The sequence below is a fragment of the Oncorhynchus masou genome, chromosome 22 (genome assembly GCF_036934945.1).
Source record: "Oncorhynchus masou masou isolate Uvic2021 chromosome 22, UVic_Omas_1.1, whole genome shotgun sequence".
Taxonomy (NCBI): domain Eukaryota; kingdom Metazoa; phylum Chordata; class Actinopteri; order Salmoniformes; family Salmonidae; genus Oncorhynchus; species Oncorhynchus masou.
The window spans coordinates 26050073-26076549 of record NC_088233.1 but is presented as its reverse complement, the minus strand read 5'-3'; the positions used below and the strand labels follow the sequence as shown (position 1 = coordinate 26076549).

Sequence of the window (26477 nt, the reverse complement as noted above, 5' to 3'; positions counted from 1 at the left end):
CACGACGCCATATATGTGGTCTGTGGTTGTGAGGCCGATTGGACATACTGCTATATACTCTTAACTTCTTCGATATAGGGGGCGCTCTTTTAATTTTTGGATAAAAAACTTTCCCGTTTTAAACAAGATATTTTGTCTCGAAAAGATGCTCGACTTTGCATATAATTGACAGCTTTGGAAAGAAAACACTCTGACGTTTCCAAAACTGCAAAGATATTGTCTGTGAGTGCCCCAGAACTAATGCTACAGGCGAAACCAAGATGACATTTCATACAGGAAATGACCCAGATTTTGAATGCGCTGTGTTCCAACGTCTCCTTATATGGCTGTGAATGCGCCAGGAATGAGCCTACACTTTCTGTCGTTACCCCAAGGTGTCTGCAGCATTGTGATGTATTTGTGGGCATATCATTGGAAGATTGACCATATAGAGACTACATTTACCAGGTGTCCGCGTGGTGTCCTCCGTCGAAATTATTCAATCTTATTCAATCTCCAGCTGCGTCCACTTTTCCATTAGGTTCAGAGGAGAAAGGCAACTGCCACGAATGATTTATCATCGAATAGATATGTGAAAACACCTTGAGGATTGATTCTAAACAACGTTTGACATGTTTCTGTCGATATTATGGAGTTAATTTGGAAAAACGTTCGGCGTTGTAATGACTGAATTTTCGTTTTTTTTTATTAGACAAACGTGATGAACAAAATGGAGCGATTTCTCCTACACAAATAATCGTTTTGGAAAAATTGAACATTTGCAATCTAACTGAGAGTCTCCTCATTGAAAACATCCGAAGAGTCTTCAAAGGTAAATGATTTTATTTGAATGATTTTCTTGTTTTTGTGAAAATGTTGCCTGCTGAATGCTAGCCTTAATGCTCTGCTAGCTTTCAATACTCTTACACAAATGCTTGTGTAGCTATGGTTGAAAAGCAGTGTTGTTAACAAAAGGCTAAGCTTGTGAGCCAATATATTTATTTCATTTCATTTGCGATTTTCATGAATGGTTAACGTTGCGTTATGCTAATGAGCTTGAGGCGATGATTAAGCTCCCGGATACGGGATTGCTCGACGCTAGAGGTTATAATGAGGTTGGAGGAGGCTCATGGTAGAAAAAATAACATTAAATTCTCTGGCAACAGTTCTGGTGGACATTGCTGCAGTCAGCAAGCCAAATTGCACGCTCCCTCAAAAACTTGAGACATCTGTGGCATTATGTTGTGATACAAAACTGCACATTTTCGAGTGGCCTTTTGTCCCCAAAACAAGGTGCACCTGTGTAATGATCATGCTGTATTAAAACCTTTTTGGGATAGGTGGCAGCATTTTCACTTTTGGATGAATAGCATGCCCAGAGTGAACTGCCTACTACTCTGTCCCAGATGCTAATATATGCATATTATTATTACTATTGGATAGAAAACACTCTGTTTGAATGATGTCTGTGAGTATAACAGAACTCATATGGCAGGCAAATACCTGAGAAAAATCCAACCAGGAAGTGGGAAATCTGAGATTTGTAGTTTTTCAAAGCTTGGCCTACCAAATACACAATGTCTATGGAGTCAAATTTCACTTCCTACGGCTTCCACTAGATGTCAACCGTCTTTAGAAACTTGTTTCAGGCTTCTGCTATAAAGGAGGGGGAATGGGAGCTGAATGAGTCAGTGGTCTGGCAGAGTGTCTCAGGCTGGTGACGTGCGCTCCCGAGTTAGCTCTCGTTCCAGTGCTTTTCTTCAGCAAATAAAATTCTCCGGTTGGAACCTTATTGATGATTTACGTTAAAAATATCCTAAAGATTGATTCCATACATTGTTTGACTTGTTTCTACAACCTGTAATGGATTTTTGTTTGTGTTTGTCTGGACGAAGTGCTCGCGCCTCATGAAGATGGATTACTGGGCTGAACACGCTAACAACAAGTGGCTATTTGGAAATAAATGATGGACTTTACGGAACTTTTTGGAACAGATCAGTCATTTATTGTCAAACTTGGATTCCTGGGAGTGCCTTCTGATGAAGATCAAAGGTAAGTGAATATTTATAGTGTTATCTCTAACTTCTGTTGACTCCAACATGGCGGATATTTCTTTGGCTGGATTGGATTGAGCTCCGTTCTCAGATTATGCTTTTTCCGCAAAGTTTATTTGAAATCTGACACAGCGGTTGCATTAAGGAGAAGTCTTGTCTTTAATACTGTGAATAACAGTTGAATCTTTTATCAATGTTTATTATGAGTATTTCTGCAAAATCACCGGATGTTTTGGAATCAAAACATTACTGCACGTAACGTGCCAATGTAAACTGAGATTTTTGGATATAAATAAGCACATTATCGAACAAAACATACATGTATGGTGTAACATGATGTCCTATGAGTGTCATCTGATGAAGATCATCAAAGGTTAGTGATTCATTTTATATTTATTTCTGCTTTTTGTGACTCCTATCTTTGGCTGGAAAATGGCTGTGTGTTTTTTTTTAACTTTGCTATGACCTAACATAATCATATGTTGTGCTTTCACTGTGAAGCATTTTTAAAATCGGACATGATGGGTAGATTAACAAGATGTTTATCTTTCATTTGCTGTATTGGACTTGTTAATGTGTGAAAGTTACATATTTCCCAAAAATATTTTTGAATTTTGCACGCTGCCTTTTCAATGGAATGTTGTTGAGGGGTTGCGCTAGCGGAACGCCTGCCCTAGAAAGGTAAGCTTATTGATATTTGAACATTCAAATTGAAAGTTTGAGATAAATAAACTTTTTGTGCATAAGATACATTTCTGGGATCTTTTATTGCAGCTCACAAAACATGGGACCAACAATGAACATGTTGCGTTTATATTTTTGTTCAGTGTAATCTACCACATGGCTGTTGCTTTTTGCAATGTCCTTTTTCTAAATAGGTGATTAACCTCTTGAAACTCTAGGGGCGCTATATCATTTTTGGATAAAAAGACGTGCCCGTTTTAAGCGCAATATTTTGTCACAAAAAGATGCTCGACTATGCATATAATTGGTAGCTTTGGAAAGAAAACACTCTGACGTTTCCAGAACTGCAAAAATATTTTCTGTGCGTGCCCTAGAACGTGAGCTACAAGCAAAACCAAGATGAAACGGCATCCAGGAAATGAGCAGGATTTTTGAGACTCCGTTTTCCATTGTCTCCTTATATGGCTGTGAATGCGAGAGGAATGAGTCTGCCCTTTCTGTCGTTTCCCCAAGGTGTCTGCAGCATTGTGACGTATTTGTAGGCATATCATTGGAAGATTGACCATAAGAGACCACATTTACCAGGTGTCCGCCCGGTGTCCTGCGCCGAAATTGGTGCGCAAACCTCAGCTGCAAGTATTTTTCCATGGAATTCAGAGAAGAAAGCAGGCTTCCACGAACGATATATCAATGAAGAGATATGTGAAAAAACAACTTGAGGATTGATTCCAAACAACGTTTGCCATGTTTCGGTCGATATTATGGAGTTAATTCGGAAAAAGTTTGACGTTGTTGGTGACTGAATTTTCGGTTCGTTTCGGTAGCCAAATGTGATGTACAAAACGGAGCGATTTCTCCTACACAAAGATGCTTTCAGGAAAAACTGAACATTCGCTATGTAACTGAGAGTCTCCTCATTGAAAACATCCGAAGCTCTTCAAAGGTAAATGATTTTATTTATTTGGTTATCTGGTTTTTGTGAAAATGTTGCGTGCTAAATGCTACTCAAAATGCTAAGCTAGCTTAGCATACTCTTACACAAATTAGTGAATAGCGATGGTTCAAAAGCATATTTTGAAAATCTGAGATGACAGTGTTGTTAAGAAAAGGCTAAGCTTTAGAGCAGGCGCATTATTTTCATTTTATTTGCAATTTTCAGAAATCGTTAACATTACATTATGCTAATGAGCTTGAGGCTATAACTGTATACAGGTTTTTGTCATAGCCAAACGTGAACAAAACGGAGCGATTTGTCTTACACAAATAATATTTTTTTGAAAAACTGAACATTTGCTATCTAACTGAGAGTCTCCTCATTGAAAACATCTGAAGTTCTTCAAAGGTAAATGATTTTATTTGAATTATTTTCTTGTTTTTGTGAAATGTTGCTGGCTGAATTCTAGGCTTATAGCTATGTTAGCAATCAATACTCTTACACAAATGCTTGTTTAGCTATGGTTGAAAAGCATATTTTGAAAATCTGAGATGACAGTGTTGTTAACAAAAGTCTAAGCTTGAGAGCAAATATATTTATTTCATTTCATTTGCGATTTTCATGAATAGTTAACGTTGCGTTATGCTAATGAGCTTGAGGCTATAAATAGAATCCCGGATCCGTGATTGCGCGACGCAGCAGGTTAAACAGTAAAGTAGTAAAAAAGTAATTTATATTGACACAGTCAACCAAAATGGCTAGAAGTGTTTAGGTTGAGATAAGGAACATAATAAAGGTTACATAATAATACAATTTCTTGACCATTACCGTTTTGGTTTTATAGTAGGTCATTCAATGAGTAAGTAGTCTACTACAGATAAAAAAACACATGAAAGATTAACACTTCCATTTTAATATACATGCCATCATATCACACACGTCCAATACATTGCTTGATTCTAAATGGTGCGCTCGTGTGGATATTGGAACAATGACTTAGTCTTACAGAGTCATTTTGCTGATTTCCATTTAATTTCCATTTAATTATTTACCCGTTGATAAAGCACATCATGTGAGTCCTAAGAGGACAGTGTGTAGTCATAAAGATGGATGTGTGACCTCACCTACAGGTCTCTAGGCCTTGGGCGTGGGCCTCGGTGACCTGTTCCTTGCTGGCAATGGTCCCGCTCAGGCTCTCACACAGGTTCTTGGCCATGCCAAAGGTCAACGAGTAGCGAGCTTCTCCCTCCACGTGGAACACTCCAGCATGGCTGCAGCTACGGGACTTTACTATGGCTGGGGAAAGGAAGAGAAGGTGAGAGAGAGGTTAGTATTGATGAAATCAGCCTGTGAGACACTGACTGCATGTCGGCCATTTTTTAACTATACATTTTAAAACTGTATAATATTTAGACATCTTCAAAGAGAATGAAAAAACACAACGTGGAAGAAAGATTGCTTTTCAATATGTTCTGAAAAGAACTAGGCATTTACTAGCAACGTACATAGCAACAAGACCAACTGGCGACAAACAAAACAGATGGGTGAACAAATCAATTTCCTCCTGGCATTAGAAATAAAGTTGGCATTCACAATAAAGATTCCATCACAAATTTGGGTTTACAAGAAAAATGTAAAACAGCTAAGGCAAGTTCCCTTGTAATTATGTTATTTCAACAACCACCTGTCGTCAGAAAAAGAAATCTGACATAATTATGTTGCTTTTCTAAAACGTCTTAATTAACATTTAGCGTTTTTGAATAGGGGTCTTGGGAAATACCTCTGAAATCAGTAGCTAGTTCTTCTAGTATATCACCCAACAGTAAATGACAAATACTGGACCAGTTGTGACCTCACTGTAGCTCTGGCGTACTAGTATTTATCCAGCACTATCATAACCTGAGTACCTCTATATAAATAGTCATGTCTGTTAGCTTTGTCCTTTAATAGGCTCCTTTAATAGTTTAATAGTCTCCTTTAATAGTTTCCTTTAATTGTCTCTTTACAGTTCATTCATGCTTGGTTTTACAAGGCTTTGTAGAGTCCTATTCTGAGTCTGTTTTACTGTGAAATTAAACATATTTTGCACATAATAATAACCCTAACTGTCATTATAAAGTTGTTGAGGTCGTTGATTGCCATTGTGTCACTCAGCATACCGGAAGGTTGCAAGTTCAAATCCCCGAGCTGACAAGGTACAAATCTGTCATTCTGCCCCTGAACAGGCAGTTTACCCACTGTTCCTAGGCCGTCATTGAAAATAAGAATTTGTTCTTAACTGACTTGCCTAGTTAAATAAAGGTAAATTAAAAAAAATAATAATACATATGACTATGCTCCTAAACAATAGACAGCATACAGATGAATACAACTCATCTTACAAATGCATTCAAGCTAGTTATGTTCATACATTTTCCTATGAGTTACTAAATTTCATAATGCTTTCGATGCAGTCTAAGTGCTGTAAGATATCATGTAATATATCACTCATATAATGTGTTTTAACCTTAAAATGGTTCTGTTTCACAATATTTTGTTTCACTGGAGTAAACACACACACATACGCACATGCACGAATGCACACAACCATAAATCATGAGCACAAGTTTCTGATTATCTGTCATGTCATTGCTTATTGTCGCTTCAGGGCTATAACATACAGTGCATTCAGAAAGTACTCATACCTCTTGACTTTTTCCACATGTTGTTGTGTGATTAAAATTGATTTATTTTTTTGTCAAATATCTACACAAAATATTCTGTAATGTCAAAGTCGAAGAAAAATTCTGAAATGTTATTTTAATGAATGGAAAGTAAAACATATATTTTGATTAGATACATACAGTGCCTTGCAAAAGTATTCACCCCTCATGGCTTTTTTCCTATTTTGTTGCATTACTGTAATTTAAATGTATTTTTATTTGGATGTCATGTAATGGACCTACATAAAATAGTCAAAATTGGTGAAGTGAAATTAAAAAAATAACTTGTTTCAAAACATAAAAAAATGGAAAAAAAATGAAAAGTGGTGAATCCATATGTATTCCCCTTTGCTATGAAGCCGCTAAATAAGATCTGGTACAACCAATTACCTTCATAAGTTACATAATTAGTTAAATAAAGTCCACCTGTGTGCAATCTAAGTGTCACATGATCTGTCACATCATCTCAGTATATGTACACCTGTTCTGAAAGGCCCCAGAGTCTAAGCAAGGGGCAACACCAAGCAAGCGGCACTATGAAGACCAAGGAGCTCTCCAAACAGGTCAGGGACAAAGTTAAGGAGAAGCATAGATCAGGTTTGGGTTACAAAAAAATATCAGAAACTTTGAACATCCCACGGAGTACCATTAAATCCATTATTAAAAAAATGTAAAGAATATGGCACCACAGCATACCTGCCAAGAGATGGCTGCCCACCAAAACTCACGGACCAGGCAAGGAGGGCATTAATTAAAGAGGCAACAAAGAGACCAACGCTCCACAGCAGAGATTGGAATATCTGTACATAGGACCACTTTAAGCCATACACTGCACAGATCTGGGCTTTATGGAAGAGTGGCCAGAAAATAATAAGCAAACATGTTTGGTGTTCACCAAAAGGTATGTGAGAGACTCCCCTAACATTTGGAAGAAGGTACTCTGGTCCAATGAGACTAAAATTGAGCTTTTTGGCCATCAAGGAAAGCGCTTTGTCTGGCTCAAATCCGACACCTCTTATAAAACCCAAGAACACCATCCCCATAGTGAAGCATGGTAGTGGCAGCATCATGCTGTGGGAATGTTTTTCATCGGCAAGGACTGGGAAACTGGTCAGAATTGAAGAAATGATGGTGCTAAATACAGGGAAAACCTGTTTCAGTCTTCCAGAGATTTGAGACTGGGACAGAGGTTCACCTTCCAGCAGGACAGTGACCCTAAGCATACTGCTAAAGCAACACTTGAATGGTTTAAGGGGAATAAAATGTCTTGGAATGGCCTAGTCATAGCCCAGACCTCAATCCAATTGAAAATCTCTGGCATGACTTAAAGATTCCTGTACACCAGCGGAACCCATCCAACTTGAAGGAGCTGGAGCAGTTTTGCTTTGAAGAATGGGCAAAAATCCCAGTGGCTAGACGTACCAAGCTTATAGAGACATACCCTAAGATACTTGCAGCTGTAATTGCTGCAAAAGGTGGCTCTACAAAGTATTGACTTTGGGGGTGTGGGGGGGGTGAATAGTTATGCACGCTCAAGTTTTCAATTTTTATTCTTCTAATTTCTGGTTTGTTTCACAATTTAAAAAAATATTTTGCATCTTCATAGTGGTAGGCATATTGAGTAAATCAAATGATACAACCAATGTATTCAACCCCCTGAGTCAATACATGTTAGAATCACTTTTGACAGTGATGACAGCTGTGAATTATACACATTTCCTTTTAAAATTTCGTCTTGGTAAGCAATTCCAGTGTATATTTGCCATTGTGTTTTATGTTATTGTCCTGCTGAAAGGTGAATTTGTCTCCCGATATCTGTTGGAAAGTAGACTAAAACAGGTGTCCTCTAGGATTTAGCCTGCGCTTAGCTCTATTGCGTAGAAAATTCTGTATACCTTGCCGATGACAAGCATACCCAGAACATGATGCAGCCATCACTATGCTTGAACATATGAAGCTGTAAATATGAAGCTGTGATGTGTTGTGTTTTTACCCCAAACCTACCTCTTTGTATTCAGGACCTAAAGTTGGCTTTGGTGCCTTATTGCAAACAGGATGCATGCATTGGAATATGTTTTTTCTGTACAGGCTTCCTTCTTTACACTCTGTCATTTAAAACCTGTTAGAGATAGGGGGCAGTATTTCCCCTTTGGATGAATTGCGTGTCCATAGTGAACTGCATCAAAATCTGTCCTAAATTGCTAATATATGCATATTATTATTAATATTGGATAGAAAACACTCTGAAGTTTCTAAAACCATCTGAATTATGTCTGTGAGTATAACAGAACTCACAGGGCAGGCAATCTTCCAAACAAGTTTTGAAATCCTGAAAGTTGGGGCAACTTTGACGTCATCGCCCCCTCCCTTCCCAACAAGTTATGGATCTGGAAACACTTCCTACGTCTTCCACTAGATGTCCTCATTCAGTAGAAAGTGTAATGGAGCATTTGCTGTGAACTTTGACCTAATGGGAAGGAAAGTAGTAGGTGTCGCAAAAGATTTCCATTTTGTTGAGGCGTGTTTGCGTTTGAGTGCTTCGGCTGTTCCAATCAGCCCCAGATGAAAACGAATAATCCGGTTGGAATTCTATTTGATATATATGATTATAACATCCTGAAGATTGATTCTGCACTTAGTTTGACCAGTTTTGTTGACCTGTAATATGTCATTTGGAAGTTTTGATGCAAAGTTATCCTGGACCAGAAGTCATTTTTTGGGCATTTGAGCTGAAAGTGGTAGCAAATGCTGCTACTTGGACACTAGAATTGAACATTATGAAACAAAACTATTTATTGTTGAACTAGGACTCCTTGCACTACATTCTGATGAAAGATCATCAAAGATAAGGGAATATTTATGTTGTAATTTTGTATTTCTGTTGACTCCAACATGGCGGAGAAATATTGTTACGTCTGAGCGCCGTCTCAGATTATTGCAATGTTAGGCTTTTTCCGTAACATAAAAAAAAACATGACACAGCGGTTGCTGTGTATCTTTAATTATATGTAGAACATGTATCTTTAGTCAAAGTTTATGATGAGTATTTCTGTTATCTGGCGTAGCTTTCTATAATTCCTCCGGATATTTTGGAGAATTTTCTGAACATGGTGTCAATGTAAACCAAGATTTATGGATATAAAATGCATATTATCGAACAAAACATAATGTACTGTGTAACATGTCATATGACTGTCATCTGATGAAGATTTTCAAGAGGTGAGTGATTGATTTTTTTTTTAAATCCTGCTTTTGTCATTTTATCTTTTGCTGGAAAAAATGGCTACGTTTTCTCTTTGGTTTGGTGGTGGTCTAACATAAATATATGTTGTGTTTTCGCCGTAAAACATTTAAAAAATCTGACACGCTGGGGAGATGAACAAGGTGTTTATCTTTCATTTGAGGTATTAGACTTGTTAATGTGTGGAAGTTAAATATTTTGAAGAATATTTTTGCATTCCCTGCGCCACCTTTTCAGCTGAACGGGGGGGGGGGTGGAGTTCCTGTAGGGGAACCCATAACTTCAAGTTAGAATTGTATGCAAAACATACACATACAAATTACTACATCACACAAACATCAGTACACAAACATCACACCTTCCCAGACCCACTAGCCCCCACCCCTATCTCCAGCACCCATATCACTTTCTTCACATGGCCTCAACCTGCACCATTTTGTTTCTCTCCGTCTAACAGGCTCTTGAAATGTTCAGATAATAAAGAATTTGACCGTTCCATTGTGTGAACTATTGAGGATTGGTTGATTTCCAGTTTGAGTATATGTTTTTTAAAGATACCTTATAAGAAGAGTATCGTCCAACCCATCGAGTATCTCACTGCAACCTCATATGTTATGTCTTGAAATATACAGACAGAGGAATTAACCTCTCTGGCCCACCCGGGACGCAACCGCACCCCCTTCCAACAATAAATGCAAATGCGCTACGCCAAATGCTAATAGCACTCGTTAAAACTCAAACGTTCATTAAAATGCACATGTAGGGTAGTCATTTCAAGCTACACTCGTTGTGAATCAAGCCAACGAGTCAGATTTGTAAAATGCTTTTCGGCGAAAGCATGAGTAGCTATTATCTCATAGCAGGCAACACACCGAAATACCAGAAGGGACGTAAAACAAAGGAATTAGCGTAGCCGGCGCTACACAAAACGCAGAAATAAAATATAAAACATTCATTACCTTTGACGAGATTCTTTATTGGCATTCCTATATGTCCCATAAACATCACAATTGGGTCTTTTTTTCCGATTAAATTGGTCCTTGTGTACCCAAAATGTCAATTTATGAACACCGTCAGATCCAGTGAAAACACATTTTTTAAATGCGACGTTGTTTTTAAAATTAAAAAAGTTGCCTATAAACTTTGACAAAACACTTCAAACTACTTCTGTAATCCAATTTTAGGTATTACTAAACGTTAATAAACGATCAAATTGATCACGGAGCGATCTGTATTCAATAAGCACGAGTTTGGGTAACGTAACTAACTTTTCCGGTTCCATTGTTTACATCTGTGGACTTGACAACCGGATGTGGCTATTACTCAGATGACCAAGGATTTAGTTGAATCAAAATCACAACACTGGCGACATCGTGTGGAATCTGTAGGAACTGTAATCTCACTCTTAATTATTTTTCCTTCCAATAGACAATACTTGGGCTGGCGGATTTTTTTCCCGTCGATTTAGTGACCAGGTTTTCTGGCGATTTTGACCACGGAACTCGTTCTGTTATAGTCACAGACACCATTGAACCAGTTCTAGAAACTTCAGAGTGTTTTCTATCATATGCATATACTATATTCCTGGCATGAGTAGCAGGACGTTGAAATGTTGCGCGATTTTTAACAGAATGTTGAAAAAATTAGCCCGATCTCTAAGAGGTTTTTAAAATTACATTTACAATACATTGCAATACCTCTGACATCCATCTTTCTGACTCCGCCTGTAACTTTTGACCCCTTGTTTTTTGTTGGCACAAAACTATCTCTATACTTCCATTCATTTGTATCGTTTCCCTTTGTTGTGGCAGAATCAGAATCCTTTAGGTAACATTGATAAATAAGATGTTTTATCAATGTTCATAAGTATGCTTATGCGGAAAGTTACTTGGGGCCCAGAGAGGGGAGAGGTCAGGTTTGTCATATCTATGAATGTGTCTGTAACTATTCTGAATATGTCAAGGTCTGACAAACAGATGCATTGGACTGAGGCACATCCCATGCAAAAAACATATCTCTAGATTAAACGGACAAATTGTTATTATTATGATTTTTTTCTACTTTTACCCATTTTCTCCCTAATTTCGTGATATCCAATGGCTAGTTACAGTCTTGTCCCATCGCTGCAAATCCCCTACAGACTACCCTACAGACTCGGGAGAGGCGAAGATCGAGAGCCATACATCCTCCGAAACACAAACCTGCCAAGCTACACTGCTTCTTGATACACTTCTCGCTTAACCCGGAAGCCAGCCTCACCAATGTGTTGGAGGACATCGTCCAGCTGGCAATTTTGTTAGGGATTTTTTTTATTATGTTACTTAGACTGACGCACACTTAAAGATTTTAACACGGAACTCTATAAAAGGAACAAGACACATGCAGATGTTATGTTTTTAAATTGCTGACAAGTAAGTGTACCAGAGTAACATGGTCTCAATGCCTACACCTATTTGACATTGCTCTATGTTTTGATGTCTCAATGATTCACCACTTGTGTGTCTGACAATTTGCTTTGATCTTCTACCTGTCTGACTGCAGTCTGCTTTGACAACAGCACAGAGTTGTAGAGAGTCATAGTATTGAAGTAGTTCACTCATCAACCTGGTATGTTAACCAATGACATATCACATTTTGAAAATGAACATTAAACATTGATGGCATCAGTAAAACCGCCTGACCCAGCACTTTGGTGAATACCATAGTACTGGCAGAGAGAGGAGGTTGAGCAGGAAGTTACTTTACCGTTAGTGACGGTTGGGCTCGGAGGGTGTAGCTGTAGCTGTGTGTTCACCATGGAACTCTGCATTAGAGGAAAACACACGCATGCACGCGCACGAGCACACGCACCGGCACAAACACTGCCCAGAGTGGATCAAAGTGAACACAGCATTTGGATGGCAGAAGAGAGAGGGTAACCAATGAATCAGAGGTGTTACCATTAGCATGCAGGGAGAGTGGCCATGCACAACTTTGTCACTCCAAGATCCTGTTATTCCAAGGCAGTGACTCTCGAAAAGATGCTATTGTCAGTTAATGGACTTGAAAGGGCCAGAGACCACAGAGGGTCTGGATATACAGAGGCTGCTAGTTGTGAGAAAAGGGAGCTTTTACACAGTGCATGCCAGATTCTCCAGCTGCACTGACTGGAACAGACAGGCTCTTCTCTCGTCTCTCTCCTGTAGCTATACACAGCAAATTACACCACACACACTGATACACACTGATACACTCGGCCTCCAACACCACACTCAATGACACACTGGCCTCCAAACCAACACACATTGATACACTGGCCTCCAAACCAACACACATTGATACACTGGCCTCCAAACCAACACACATTGATACACAGGCCTCCAAACCAACACTTTGCGATACACTGGCCTCCAAACCAGAACACACTGATAGACTGGCCTCCAACCAACACACACTAATACACTGGCATCCAAACACTAGCCACCACCACGACTACCACACAAACTGATACACTCGCCTCAAATCCAAAACATCAGTCAATTTGCAGTCTGTGCTCTGTCTAGCTACGCACATCTTATCAGGCCTGAAAGCCAAACAGCTTGCTCTTTATCACCTATGTCTGAATTTCTCAGAAGCAAATCTCTCTCTTACTATCTTTCTCCCTCTCACACACCCCTCTCTCTCTCTCTCTCTCTCTCTCTCTCTCTCTCTCTCTGTGATGTATGTGTTTATTAAACTCTCTGAGAAACAACGCTACAGCCACAAATATAGACTGTCACCATACATTTCTGCAAAATCTCTCTCTCTCTCGCTCTCTGTCAAGATAGTGCAGAGCCAGCATGTTTGTTATGGCTAGCCCTCACTCTGCTGGTCACAGGATCCACAGAGCCAATAGACCGGTGGTACAAGTGAAACATGAGATCCGCCCCCCCCTCACACAAAACTCACCCAGGCAAAGTCACCTGAAGGACTGTTTCTCCTTTTAATTTAGTTTTATTTCACCTTTATTGAACCAGGTTGGCCAGTTGAGAACACGTTCTCATTTACAACTGCGACCTGAACAAGCTAAAGCAAAGCAGTTAGACAAAAACAACAACACAGTGTTACATATAAACAAACATACAGTCAATAGAAAATAAAAATGTCAAAATCTATGTACAGTGTCTGCAAATGTAGAATAGTAGGGAGGTAGTCAATAAATAGGCCATAGAGGCGAAATAATTACAGTTTAGCATTGATACTGGAGTGATAGATGTGCAGATGATGATGTGCAAGTAGAGCTACTGGGGTGCAAAAGAGCATAAGGGTAAGTAATAATATGGGGACGAGGTAGTTGGGTGTGCTATTTACAGATTGGCTGTGTACAGATACAGTGATCGTTAAACTGCTCTGACAGCTGATGCTTAAATTTAGAGAGGGAGATATAAGACTCCAGCTTCAGTGATTTTTGCAATTTGTTTCAGTCATTGGCAGCAGAGGACTGGAAGGAAAGGCGGTTAAAGTAAGTGTTGGATTTGGGGATGACCAGTGCAATATACATGCTAGAGCACGTACTACAGGTGGGTGTTGCTATGGTGACTAGTGAGCTGAGAAAAGGTGGGACTTTACCTAGCAAAGACTTATAGATGACCTGGAGCCAGTGGGTTTGGCGACGGATATGTAGTGAGGGCCAGCCAAGAAGAGCATACTGGTCGCAGTGGTGGGTAGTATATGGGGCTTTGGTGACAAAATGGGTGGCACTGTGATAGACTACATCCAGTTTGCTGAGTAGGGTGTTGGGGGCTATTTTATAAATGACATGGCTGAAGTCAAGGATCGGTAGGATTGTCCGTTTTACGAGGGTATGTTTGGCAACGTGAGTGAAGGAGGCTTTGTTGCGAAATAGGAAGCCGATTCTAGATTTAATTTTGTATTGGAGATGCTTAATGTGAGTCTGGGAAGGAGAGTTTACAGTCTCACCAGACACCTAGGTATTTTGTAGTTGTCCACATATTCAGTGGACAGAACCGTCCAGGGTAGTGATGCTAGTCGGGCGGGAGGGTGCGGTCCGCAATCGTTTGAAGAGCATGCACTTAGTTTTACTAGCATTTAAAAGCAGTTGGAGGCAACAGAAGGAGTGTTGTATGGCGTTGAAGCTCGTTTGAATGTTTGTCAGCACAGTGTCCCAAGAAGGGCAGATGTATACAGAATGGTGTCGTCTATGTAGAGGTGGATCAGAGAATCAACACAGCAAGAGCGAAATCATTGATATATACAGAGAAGAGACCCCCATAGAGACTGCCAGAGGTCAGGACAGCAGGCCCTCCGATTTGACACACTTAACTCTATCAGATAAGTAGTTGGTGAACGAGGCGAGGCAGTCATTTGAGAAGCCAAGGCTATTGAGTCTGACCGATAAGAATGCAGTGATTGACAGAGTCAAAAGCCTTGGCCAGGATGATGAAGACGGCTGCACAGTACTGTCTTTTATCAATGGCGGTTATGATATCGTTTATGACCTTGAGCATGGCTGAGGTGCACCCATGACCAGCTCGGACACCAGATTGCATAGTGGAGCAGGTACGGTGGGATTCAAAATGGTCGGTGATCTGTTTGTTAACTTGGCTTTCAAAGATTTTAGGAGGACAGGGAAGGATGGATTTAGGTCTATAACAGTTTGGGTCTAGAGTTTCTCCCCCTTTGAAGAGGGGGATGACTGCGGAATGATACGAAAGAGAGGTTGAATAGGCTAGTAATAGGGTTTGCAGAAATTTCAGCTGATAATTTCAGAAAGAGATGGTCCAGATTGTCTAGCCCTGCTGATTTGTAGGGATCCAGATTTTGCAGCTCTTTCAGAACATCAGCTGTCTGGATTTGTGTGAAGGAGAAGCAGGTGGGCTTGGGCAAGTTGCTGCAGGGGGTACTGAGATGTTGGCCATGGTAAGGATAACCAGGTGGAAAGCATGGCCAGCCATAGAAAAAATGCTTATTGAAATTAACGATTATCGCAGATATATTGGTGGTGACAGTGTTTCCTATCATCAGTGCTGTGGGTAGCTGGGAGGAGGTGATCTTATTCTCCATGGACAATTTATTTTGGAATTAGTGCTACAGGAAGAAATTTTCTGTTTGAAAAAGCTAGCCTTAGCTTTCCTAACTGACTGAGTATATTGGTTCCTGACTTCCTTGAAAAGTTGCATATCCTGGGGGCTATTCGATGCTAATGCAAAATGCCACAGGATGTCCTTGTGCTGGTTAAGGGCAGTCAAGTCTGGGGTGAAGCAATGCGTATATCTGTTGTTAGTTATACATTTTTTGAATGGGGCATGTTAATTTAAGATGGAGAAGAAAACACTTTTGAAGACCAAACAGGCATCCTCTACTGACAGGATGAGGTCAATATCTTTCCAGGATACCTGGGCCAGGTCGATTAGAAAGGCCTGCTCGCTGAAGTGTTTTAGGCAGCGTTTTGACAGTGATGAGGGCTGGTCGTTTGACTGCGGACCCATAACGCACGCAGGCAATGAGGCAGTGATAGCTGAGATCCTGGTTGAAGACAGCGGAGGTGTATTTAGAGGGCAAGTTGGTTGGGATGATATCTAAGAGGGTGCCCATGGTTACAGATTTAGGCTTGTACCTGGTAGGTTCCTTAATAATTTGTGTGAGATTGAAGGCATCTAGCTTAGATTGTAGGACCTGGGTGTTAAGCATGTCCCAGTTTAGGTCACCTAACAGTACGAACTCTGAAGATAGATGGGCGGCGATCAATTCAAATATGGTGTCCAGGGCATAGCTGGGGGCTGAAGGTGGTCTATAACAAGCGGCAAATGTGAGAGACTTGTTTCAGGAAAAGTTATTTTTTTAAGTAGAAGCTCAAATTGTTTGGGCACAGACCTGGATAGTATGACAGGACTCTGCAGGCCTCAGTAGATTGCAACTCCTTCGACATTGGCAGTTCTATCTTGTCTGAAAATGTTATAGTTAGGGTTGGAAATTGCAGGATTTTAGGTGGCCTTCCTAAGCCAGGATTTTGACACGGCTAGGACATCCGGGTTGGTAGATGAATTAAGCAGTGAATTAAACAAACTTAGGGAGGCTTCTAATGTTAACATGCATGAAACCAATGGCCCATGGTTACAGATTTAGGCTTGTACCTGGTAGGTTCCTTAATAATTTGTGTGAGATTGAAGGCATCTAGCTTAGATTGTAGGACCTGGGTGTTAAGCATGTCCCAGTTTAGGTCACCTAACAGTACGAACTCTGAAGATAGATGGGCGGCGATCAATTCAAATATGGTGTCCAGGGCATAGCTGGGGGCTGAAGGTGGTCTATAACAAGCGGCAAATGTGAGAGACTTGTTTCAGGAAAAGTTATTTTTTTAAGTAGAAGCTCAAATTGTTTGGGCACAGACCTGGATAGTATGACAGGACTCTGCAGGCCTCAGTAGATTGCAACTACTTCGACATTGGCAGTTCTATCTTGTCTGAAAATGTTATAGTTAGGGTTGGAAATTGCAGGATTTTAGGTGGCCTTCCTAAGCCAGGATTTTGACACGGCTAGGACATCCGGGTTGGTAGATGAATTAAGCAGTGAATTAAACAAACTTAGGGAGGCTTCTAATGTTAACATGCATAAAACCAAGGCTTTTATGGTTACGTAAGTCAACAAATGAGAGCGCCTGGGGAATGAGAGTGATGCTGGGGGCTGCAGGGCCTGGGTTAACCTCTACATCAACAGAGGAACAGAGGAGGAGTAGTATAAGGGTACGGCTAAAGGCTATAGGAACTGGTTGTCTACTGCATTCGGAACAGAGAGTAAAAGGAGCAGATTTCTGGGCGTGGAAGAATAGATTCAAGGCATAATGTACAGACAAGGGTATGGTAGGATGTGAGTATAGTGGAGGTAAGCCTAGGCGTTGAGTGACGATGAGAGATGTTTTGTCTCTAGAGGCACCATTTAAGCCAAGTGAGGTCACCACATGTGTGGGGGTTGGAGCAAAACGGCTAGCTAAGGCATATTGAGCAGGATGTTCTACAGTGAAATAAGACAAAAATCACAAACCAAAACAGCAATAGACAAGGCATACTGACATTAGGGAGAGGCATGTGTAGCCAAGAAATCATAGGATCCAGTAAGTAGCTAGGCGAGCTGGAGGCACAGAGATTCAGACAGCTAGCAGGCCGGGGCTAGCAGGCTAGCAGATGGGCCTCAGAGGGACGTCGCAATGGAAGAGCCTGTTGAAACCCCCTCGGATGGTTACGTCGGCAGACTAGTCGAGATTGATCCGTGGGGATCTGTGTCCGCAGCAAAGGGTCCAGGCCAATTGGCAAAACAGGTATTGAAGCCCAGGAATTGTCTGATGGATCTCTTCAGCTAGCTGGGAGATGGGCCTAGCTCCAGGCTAACTCCTGCCCCTCTTTCCCCCCTTTCCCTGTCTCTCTCTCAGTCACCCATTCATTTTCCCCCTTATGTCTTTCAAAGACTTTTAGCTCATAGGCTCACAAATCTTACATCAAAATTGAAAGAACCTTTTAGTGGATAAATCCACAATATGACCTTTTAAATGTGTATATCCTAACCTCTGAACACTTACATGATTATTGACTTGCAGTGAAACTTCACAGACATCTCTGTGAAAAAATAGACGTAGCTACAGCCGCTGTATTGGTCCCAGATACAAAATGTAGTCTGGTTGGGCATTAGAGATGGTCAGGCTTGCCTCCTGCAGTAAGGGTCTGTATACATTACAGAAAGAGGCCTTTGGAGCAGCTTTCCCTTGGCTACAAAGACTTCAGTGTATATGAACAGTGAAGAGAAGGAAGGGGGCGGGTGTACAGCCTGGCTACTGGGGAACCTAAGACTCACAGAGAGGCTTTAAATCATAATTAATAGGTTTAACAGCATTCTTGAAGATACAGTAGTGCTGAAATACGAGGTACCCCTCGTTCAAGATCAGTTTAAAAGCCAATCAGCTTTTGACTGAGTGAAGGGGCCACCAAAAGTACTGGAGAGAAAGGGAGAGAAGGAGGAGAGGAACGGCTCAACTTAGTGGTGGCCGGCTGTAAGGCCTATGTGTGATTGGTTGGTAGAGAAGGATAGAGAAGGGTATAGGAGGGTAGAAGGGTAGAAGGGTATTGGACAGGGGCCAAACAAGTGCCCACGCAGATCAGATGGCAGGTGACGGTAGTCCAAGCGTGCATGGGCACAAGGCCTCTTTGTGAGGCCCTAGTGCTGGTCCACAGGAACCCCTAACCTTGGAAATGGACACCCAGAGGTACGGGAAGGGTCGTTACGCCAGGGGAGCAAATACAGCCACTGGCATGGGCTGGTCTCTGTGAGGTGTGTGTGCGTGCATGCATGTGTCCAGCCTGGACGGACACAGCCTGCACTGGCCCTGTGCATACCTGTAGCCATCTGATCAATCAGGCCTTGTCTAACATGCTCTAAGGAGCGGAGTGAAGCTGGCCAACTGCCAAGACACCCTGAGCAAACAACCCAGCAATGGGAACAGCCGTAATAATGCCTAGCTCATATTTCTGTAACGTAAGCATTATGCATGGATGTCGTTAGGTGCATGTGTATTTGTGAGCGAGTGTGTCTAAAGCAAAACCTGCTTTTGAAAAAGTATATCCATTGGACCGGGGGGCTAGGAGAGCAAGTATTTTCTGAAGGTCAAATTTCAGGGTCCTACTGCTTTGGTCATTTACAGAACCATATGTGGATTGGATCTCCAGTCATGGGAGCGGCCTTGTTAATGGGTTATTGGTTTACATTGATGTCTGGACTGCAGCACATTTAGGGTTCAAAGACTGGATGAGCTGGAACTACCCCAGGACTCAACTCACCAGACACCCAATTACTGTGAACACGCACATAGATGCACACACACACAGCTATCATCTTCATACAACCCTTCATTCCCTAAGGTTAAACCAAGAGGCATAAACTTGGAGGAATACACAGGGGAAATGTGAACACACATACTATAGCTCCTCTTTGTTTGTCTTTAAACCGGTCAGATTTACAGCTCCACGCTGGCTGTGCTTTGGCACAGAGCCAGAGAGGAGGCACAGCGAGATCCCCCCCAGCCAAATCAAAGAGAGCGAGACTAACCCAGACCTGTTTGATTCAGCACCAACTTCCCCTTGTCAGAAAGATGCTGCTCTGAGACACAAATCCAATCAAGAGCCCTTACTGAAAGCATGAGGAAGCGAGAGACAAAGAAAATGAAAGACAGCGAGAGAGAAACAGAGAGAGAGAAAGAGAGAGAGAGAGAAAGAGAGAGAGCGAAAGAGAGAGAAAGGTAGAGGAATGAATGAATATCCTTAGAAAATGCAGCGTAAAAGCACGGCAGCATAGCTCTCAGCTGTGGTCAGACAATGAATAGAGCTCTTTCGTATCCTCACATTGATTGAAGTGTAGATAGATGCTTTCTGAAGGCTACAGTGGCAATACAATACCAAGATAACCGGCTGAAGGAATGAGAAATGAGCAGCTGCCTGGCATGGGCTCATTGTTCTCCTCCCTAACACACTCAGTGGTGAGTGTGTATGTGAGCATGTGTGTGAGAGAGAGAGAGAGAGAGAGAGACTTTCTCCTTTGTGTCTGTGCTGTCATCAGTCTCAGACTGCCAGACGTAAGCCTGTCTGTGCTAGTGTAGCCTAGCGCACGCTGCTTTACTGGCGTCTACTCATCCATTCCACAGGCACTGCCTCAGCCTATCCTACTCTCTTCTTACACACACACACACATACACACACTATACATGCTCATCAAGTGCTGATAATGAAAAAAACTACACTGTCTCGCCATAAAATCTACCAACAAAGGAGAGTGTTTCCAGGCTGAAAGCAGAGAAAAAAAGCCCCAGACAAAGAGGTGTCTGCTGGGCAGAGAGAGATGCACAGCCTCACCTTGAGTCGGTTCCAACCTGGAGGAGGCCAGTAATCCAAAGGTAACCCCCAAGAGCAGAGTCCACATCTTGGTCTTAGCGTCTGCCGATGGCTGGGTGAGTTACTGGATGAGTAGGAAGTGTGTATGTGTGTGTGTGTGAGAGAGAGAGAGATAAAGAGAGACAGAGAGGGAGAGTCCGGTCCTCTAAAGGGAGTGGGTGTCTGGTAGCTATTGGAGCTGAGACAGACTTTGCCCAACTTTTTTCTATTCTCTGCGAGAGAGGGTTTCTGAGCCTTGTGACAGGCAGAATGGGGAAGAGGGTGGTGCATGTGTGTACACACCCTTCTGCCTCTCCCTCTCTTGCTCCCTCCCACCCTACCTTGCGCAGCCTCTCTCTCCATTTTTTCTCTCTCAATCACTCTTTTTTTCTCTTTTCTGTCACTGTCTTCTTCAGTTTTTTATTAGCTTGGAAGGTGCCCCTCTCTTATGTTTTGCTAACTATCCTCTTTCTGCTCCCCCTTCTATCCCTGTTCTACATTTCTCTCATTCTGTCTATGACAGCAACAGTTGCTGAGAGCGCATCTGGTCTTTTGTTTTCTCCCTGCTCTGCTTTCAATGAATATCCTCCTCCCCTCTCCTCTCTCAAAAAAAGCCCCCCCTCTCCAATCTCAAAAACCAGAATGATATATTGAGTGCCACTATGTCATCGGATTAAATATAGATCACTTCTACTCTTACTAGGGGCTTTATTTCAAGCCCCCTACCTATCCCAGTCTCTTTTCACTGGTAGGTGACCTGGAGGTATTTCAGCCATGTTCATATTGCTTTCACCTAGCTAAGTCCTATAGATCAGTAAGGTCCATGAGAATTCAAGGAGAGCCTAATAAGACAGAACCATGAACTGACTGACTACATAAGCATGAAGGAAACTACATTGATGTTCATGAAGATTTGTTCCAACTCTAGTCTCAGCTGTGAAGGGCCAAAAATAGCTTTGACCTCATGTTAGATGGAATTTAGATGGCATCTATGCGATGATTAAGGAAGCTGTCAATGGGAGTAATATTATCACTATGTTCATATTTAGCTTCTAACTGAAAATACCCAGGTTTTTTGCAGGTCTAAAGATAAGAAATCAGACAAAATCTTTGTTCATGTTTAAGTCCTTGGTCCTTTCAGTTCTAAAGGAAAGTCCTCTGGCAAAATCTTTGTACATTTCCAAGTAAGTACCTACAGCAGGTCAACAACATGAAAGGTGGAGGCCTATTGTAGTTGTCTTGTTTTCTGCTTCTCAACCAAACACGTATAGAGACTGCTGTAATGACCCAGCCAATCATTTCCAGTAATCCTTTCAAGATAATCAACTAAACACGTGTACATAAAGTAGGTTAAGTGAAACACCTTGATAATGTGATTCTACATTCATATGAGGTACATTCCCCTGTGTATTTATTTGGACAGTGAAAATAAAATGTTTAATTTGGCTCTATACTACCCTGGATTTGAGATCAAATGTTTTATATGTGGCGACAGTACAGAATGTCACCTTTTATTTTAGGGTATTTTCATGCATATATGTTTAGAAAGGAATGCAAATTATGTATCTAGACGACCTATTGAATGTGTCATAAGTGTTGATACAAATGTACTTATAGTGGGGTGGCAGGGTAGCCTAGTGGTTAGAGCGTTGGACTAGTAACTGGAAGGTTGCAAGTTCAAGCCCCGAGCTGACAACCTGTCGTTCTGCCCCTGAACAGGCAGTTAACCCACTGTTCCTACACCGTCATTGAAAATAAGAATTTGTTCTTAACTGACTTGCCTAGTTAAATAAAATAAATATAGTAAAATGTTTAGTATTTGGTCCCATATTCCTAGCATACAATGACTACATGAAGCTTGTGACTCACAAACTTGTTGGATGCATTTGCAGCTTGTTTTGGTTGTGCTTCAGATTATGTTGTGTCCAATAGAAATGAACGGTAAATTATGTATTGTGTAATTTTGGAGTCACTTTTATTGTAAATAAGAATAGAATATGTTTCTGAACACTTCTACATTAACGTGGATGCCTCCATGATTACAGATATTCATTACTGAATCGTGAATTATGTTGAGTGAGAAAGTTACAGGTGCACAAAGATCATGCCCCCAAAACATGCTAATCTCTCACCATTACCAATAACGTTGGAGGGTAGCATTTTAGGTGAGGTATGATTTGTTATATCTCTATTCGTTTATCCTATATACAATACATCATCTATCTATGTGAGGCAATAGAGGGAACGAGTGAGAAATAAACCACTGTGTTCAGTTCATTAGGAGAGAGATAAAGAGAGCATTGTTATGGCTTATCTTTATCACACCAAATACAATATGATGGTACAGAGAAATATGGCTGGAACTCCCACTATCTTGATGACAGCTCTAGGGGATTGGCCATGTTACAGTGAGAGGAAACAGTGTGGGAGTGTTGTGAATGGCAAATCGCTCTCTAGGTATTTGCTGTGTAAAAAGCTAAAGTTTTGACATGCTAACAGTAAAGCAGTCAGGACTGTGTAAAGCAATAATATGGCAATAAAACAAAGTGTGCAAGGTGCTGCATTACACAGTGAATACAGAGCCTTCAGAAAGTATTCATACCCTTTGACTTATTCCACATTTTGTTGTATTCGACATGGATTAAACTGATTTTAGTTATCACCCATCTACACACCATAACCCATAATGAAAACTGAAAACATGTTTAATAGAAATCTTTGCTAATTTCTTGAAAGTGAAATATAAAAATATCTAATTTACACCACTGAGTTGATACTTTGTAGAAGCATCTTTGGCAGCTATTACAGATGTCTTTCTAGGTATTTTTATTTTACTAGGCAAGTCAGTTAAGAACAAATTCTTATTTTCAAAAACAGCCTGGGAACAGTGGGTTAACTGCCTGTTCAGGGGCAGAATGACAGATTTGTACCTTGTCAGCTCAGGGATTTGAACTTGCAAACTTCCGGTTACTAGTCCAATGCTCTAACCACTAGGCTACCGTGCCGCCACATGTCTCAAAGAGCTTTACACCCCTGGCAACCTGCTGTTGCCCATTATTGTTTAATAAATAAAAAAATGTTGATCATTGCTTGGCAACCATTTTCTGGTCTTGCAATAGATTTTCAAGTAGATTTAAGTCAAAACTGTAACTTGGCCATTCAGGAACATTCACTGTGTTCTTGGTAAGGAACTCCAGTGTAGATTTGGCCTTGTGTTTTAGGTTATTGTCCAGCTGAAAAGTGAATTAATCTCACAGTGTCTGGTGGAAAGCAGACTGAACCAGGTTTTCCTCTACGATTTCTTCTGTGCTTAGCTTCATTCAGTTTATTTTTTATCTTGAAAAACTCCCCAGGCCTTAACGCTTACGAGCATACCCATAACATGATGCAGCCACCACTATGTTTGAAAATATGGAGACAGTTACTCAGTAATGTGTTAATCCTTTTGCCACATTTTTTTGCAGTATAACTTTAGTGCTTCCTTCTTTTCATTCTGTCAATTAGGTTAGTATTGTGGAGTAACTTGTTCATCCATCCTCTGTGTTGTCCTATGACGGCTATTAAACTCTGTAACTGTAATCATTGGCCTCATGGTCAAATTCCTGAGTGGTTTCTTTCCCCTCTGGCATCTGAGTTAGGAAGGGCGCCTGTGTCTTTGTAAAGACGTGATTGTATTGTGATACAACATCCAAAGTGTAAGTAATAACTTCACCATGCTCAAAGGGATATTCAATGTCTGCTTTTTTAAATTTTTACCCATCTACCAATAGGTGCCCTTTTTTCTGAGGCATTGAAAACCTCCCTGGTTGAATCTGTGTTTCAAATGCACTGCTCAATTTACATATAATTGTATTTGTGGGGTACAGAGATGATGTAGCCATTAAAAAATAATGTTAAACACTTATTGCACACGGAGATAGTCTATGCAACTTATGTGACTTGTTATTAAGCACATTTTTACTCCTGAGCTTATTTAGGCTTGCCATAACAAAGGGTTTGAATAAGGCTTTGATTTCTTGTCACACAGATGGAAAAGGAGCCTACTAAAAAGGAGGGGTTGAGTGGAGCTGAAGGGTGGGATTAAAAACAACAAGATAAGTAATGTAAAATATTCTGTGTCTGTACAATATATACAGTGCCTTGCGAAAGTATTCGGCCCCCTTGAACTTTGCGACCTTTTGTCACATTTCAGGCTTCACACATAAAGATATAAAACTGTATTTTTTGTGAAGAATCAACAACAAGTGGGACACAATCATGAAGTGGAACGACATTTATTGGATATTTCAAAAAAAATTACAAATCAAAAACTGAAAAATTGGGCGTGCAAAATTATTCAGCCCCCTTAAGTTAATACTTTGCAGTGCCACCTTTTGCTGCGATTACAGCTGTAAGTCGCTTGGGGTATGTCTCTATCAGTTTTGCACATCGAGAGACTGAACATTTTTCCCATTCCTCCTTGCAAAACAGCTCGAGCTCAGTGAGGTTGAATGGAGAGCATTTGTGAACAGCAGTTTTCAGTTCTTTCCACAGATTCTCGATTGGATTCTGGTCTGGACTTTGACTTGGCCATTCTAACACCTGGATATGTTTATTTTTGAACAATGGCGTAGTGCACATATCTGCACATATGTGACGTAGTGCACAATTTTCGGGGACCACTTTTGGCTTGAGTGCTACTTTCAGAACTATGGGCTAAAACATGTGCAAAAGAATCCCTAACACTTACCTGACTAACAGCACTTGAATTACATATCTGTAGTGTTTGACAACTGTTGTCTCCCTTCTTTCCAGCAGAGATCAAAGTGTCCGTCAATGATTGTATCATCAAGGCAGAAGCTGCTACACTCATGGAGTATTAACTACCCTTCCAGTTTCTAACAATGTTCATGTTTCGATATGCAGTGCATTCAGAAAGTATTCAGACCCGTTGAATTTTTCCACATTTTGTTACGTTACAGCCTAATTCTAAATACTTTCGCAAGGCACTGTATATATATATGTTCAGAACTTTTGTGAAACAGCACAGTTAAAAATATATATGGCAAAATAGAAATCAAACTTGATGGTCTTCAGAGATAGATGGAGAGGGTTGATGGAAGTTGAAGGATGAACAAAAAAGAAAAAAGATAACTATTGTAAAAATACATTGTGTACGTACATTATGTACTCTATACGATGGAAGAAGAAGCCTAAGTGTTGTTGTTCATTAGTTTTCTCCAATTAGGGGAGGGGTGGTAGGGTGATGGGAAAATTATATATAATAATCTTTTTTTGAAATATATCTATAAACTGGGTGGTTCGAGCACTGAATGTTGATTGGTTGACAGCCGTGGTGTATCAGACAGTATACCACGGGTAAGACAGAACATCTATTTTTACTGCTCTAATTATATTGGTAATAGCAATAAGGCACCTCGGGGGCTTGTGGTATATGGCCAATATACCACTGCTAAGGGCTGTCTCCAGGCACCCCACGTTGCCTCGTTCATAAGAATAGCCCGTAGCCGTGGTATATTGGCCATATACCACACCACCTCGGGCCTTATTGCTTAAGTATGTACACAGTACCATGGAAACATGTAGTCATTCAAGGCTTTTCCTTAATTTGTACTATTTTCTATCAAAACTATGAAATAACACATATGGAATCATGTAGTAACCAAAAAAGTGTTAAACAAATCTAAATACATTTTTGATTTTAGATTCTTCAACGTAGACATTCTTTGCCTTGATGACAGCTTTGCAAACTCTTGGCACTCTCTCAACCAGCATCATGGGGTAGTCACCTGGAATGCATTTAAATTAACCAGCGTGCCTTGTTAAAAGTTAATTTGTGGAATATCTTTCCTTAATATGTTTGAGCCAACCAGTTGTGTTGTGACAAGGTAGGGTGGTATACAGAAGATAGCCCTATATGGTAAAAAAAAGCAAGTCCATATTATGGCAAAAATAGTTCAGATAAGCTAAAAGAAACAAGAGTCCATCATTACC

General features: G+C 40.7%; 1 protein-coding gene across 1 annotated transcript in view; it reads right to left on the bottom strand.

Moving 5' to 3' along the window:
• LOC135509240 (CD44 antigen-like) overlaps positions 1–20749 on the bottom strand; it is a 38009-nt gene extending 17260 nt beyond the window's left edge. The window contains exons 1-2 of the mRNA XM_064929729.1: positions 20466–20749; positions 4776–4947 (exon numbers count right to left, since the gene is read on the bottom strand). Of these exons, the coding sequence (XP_064785801.1) occupies positions 4776–4947; positions 20466–20532 (239 nt within the window). The 5' untranslated portion in view covers positions 20533–20749. The remainder of the gene's footprint in view (positions 1–4775; positions 4948–20465) is intronic.
• Between the last annotated feature and the right edge of the window lie 5728 nt (positions 20750–26477).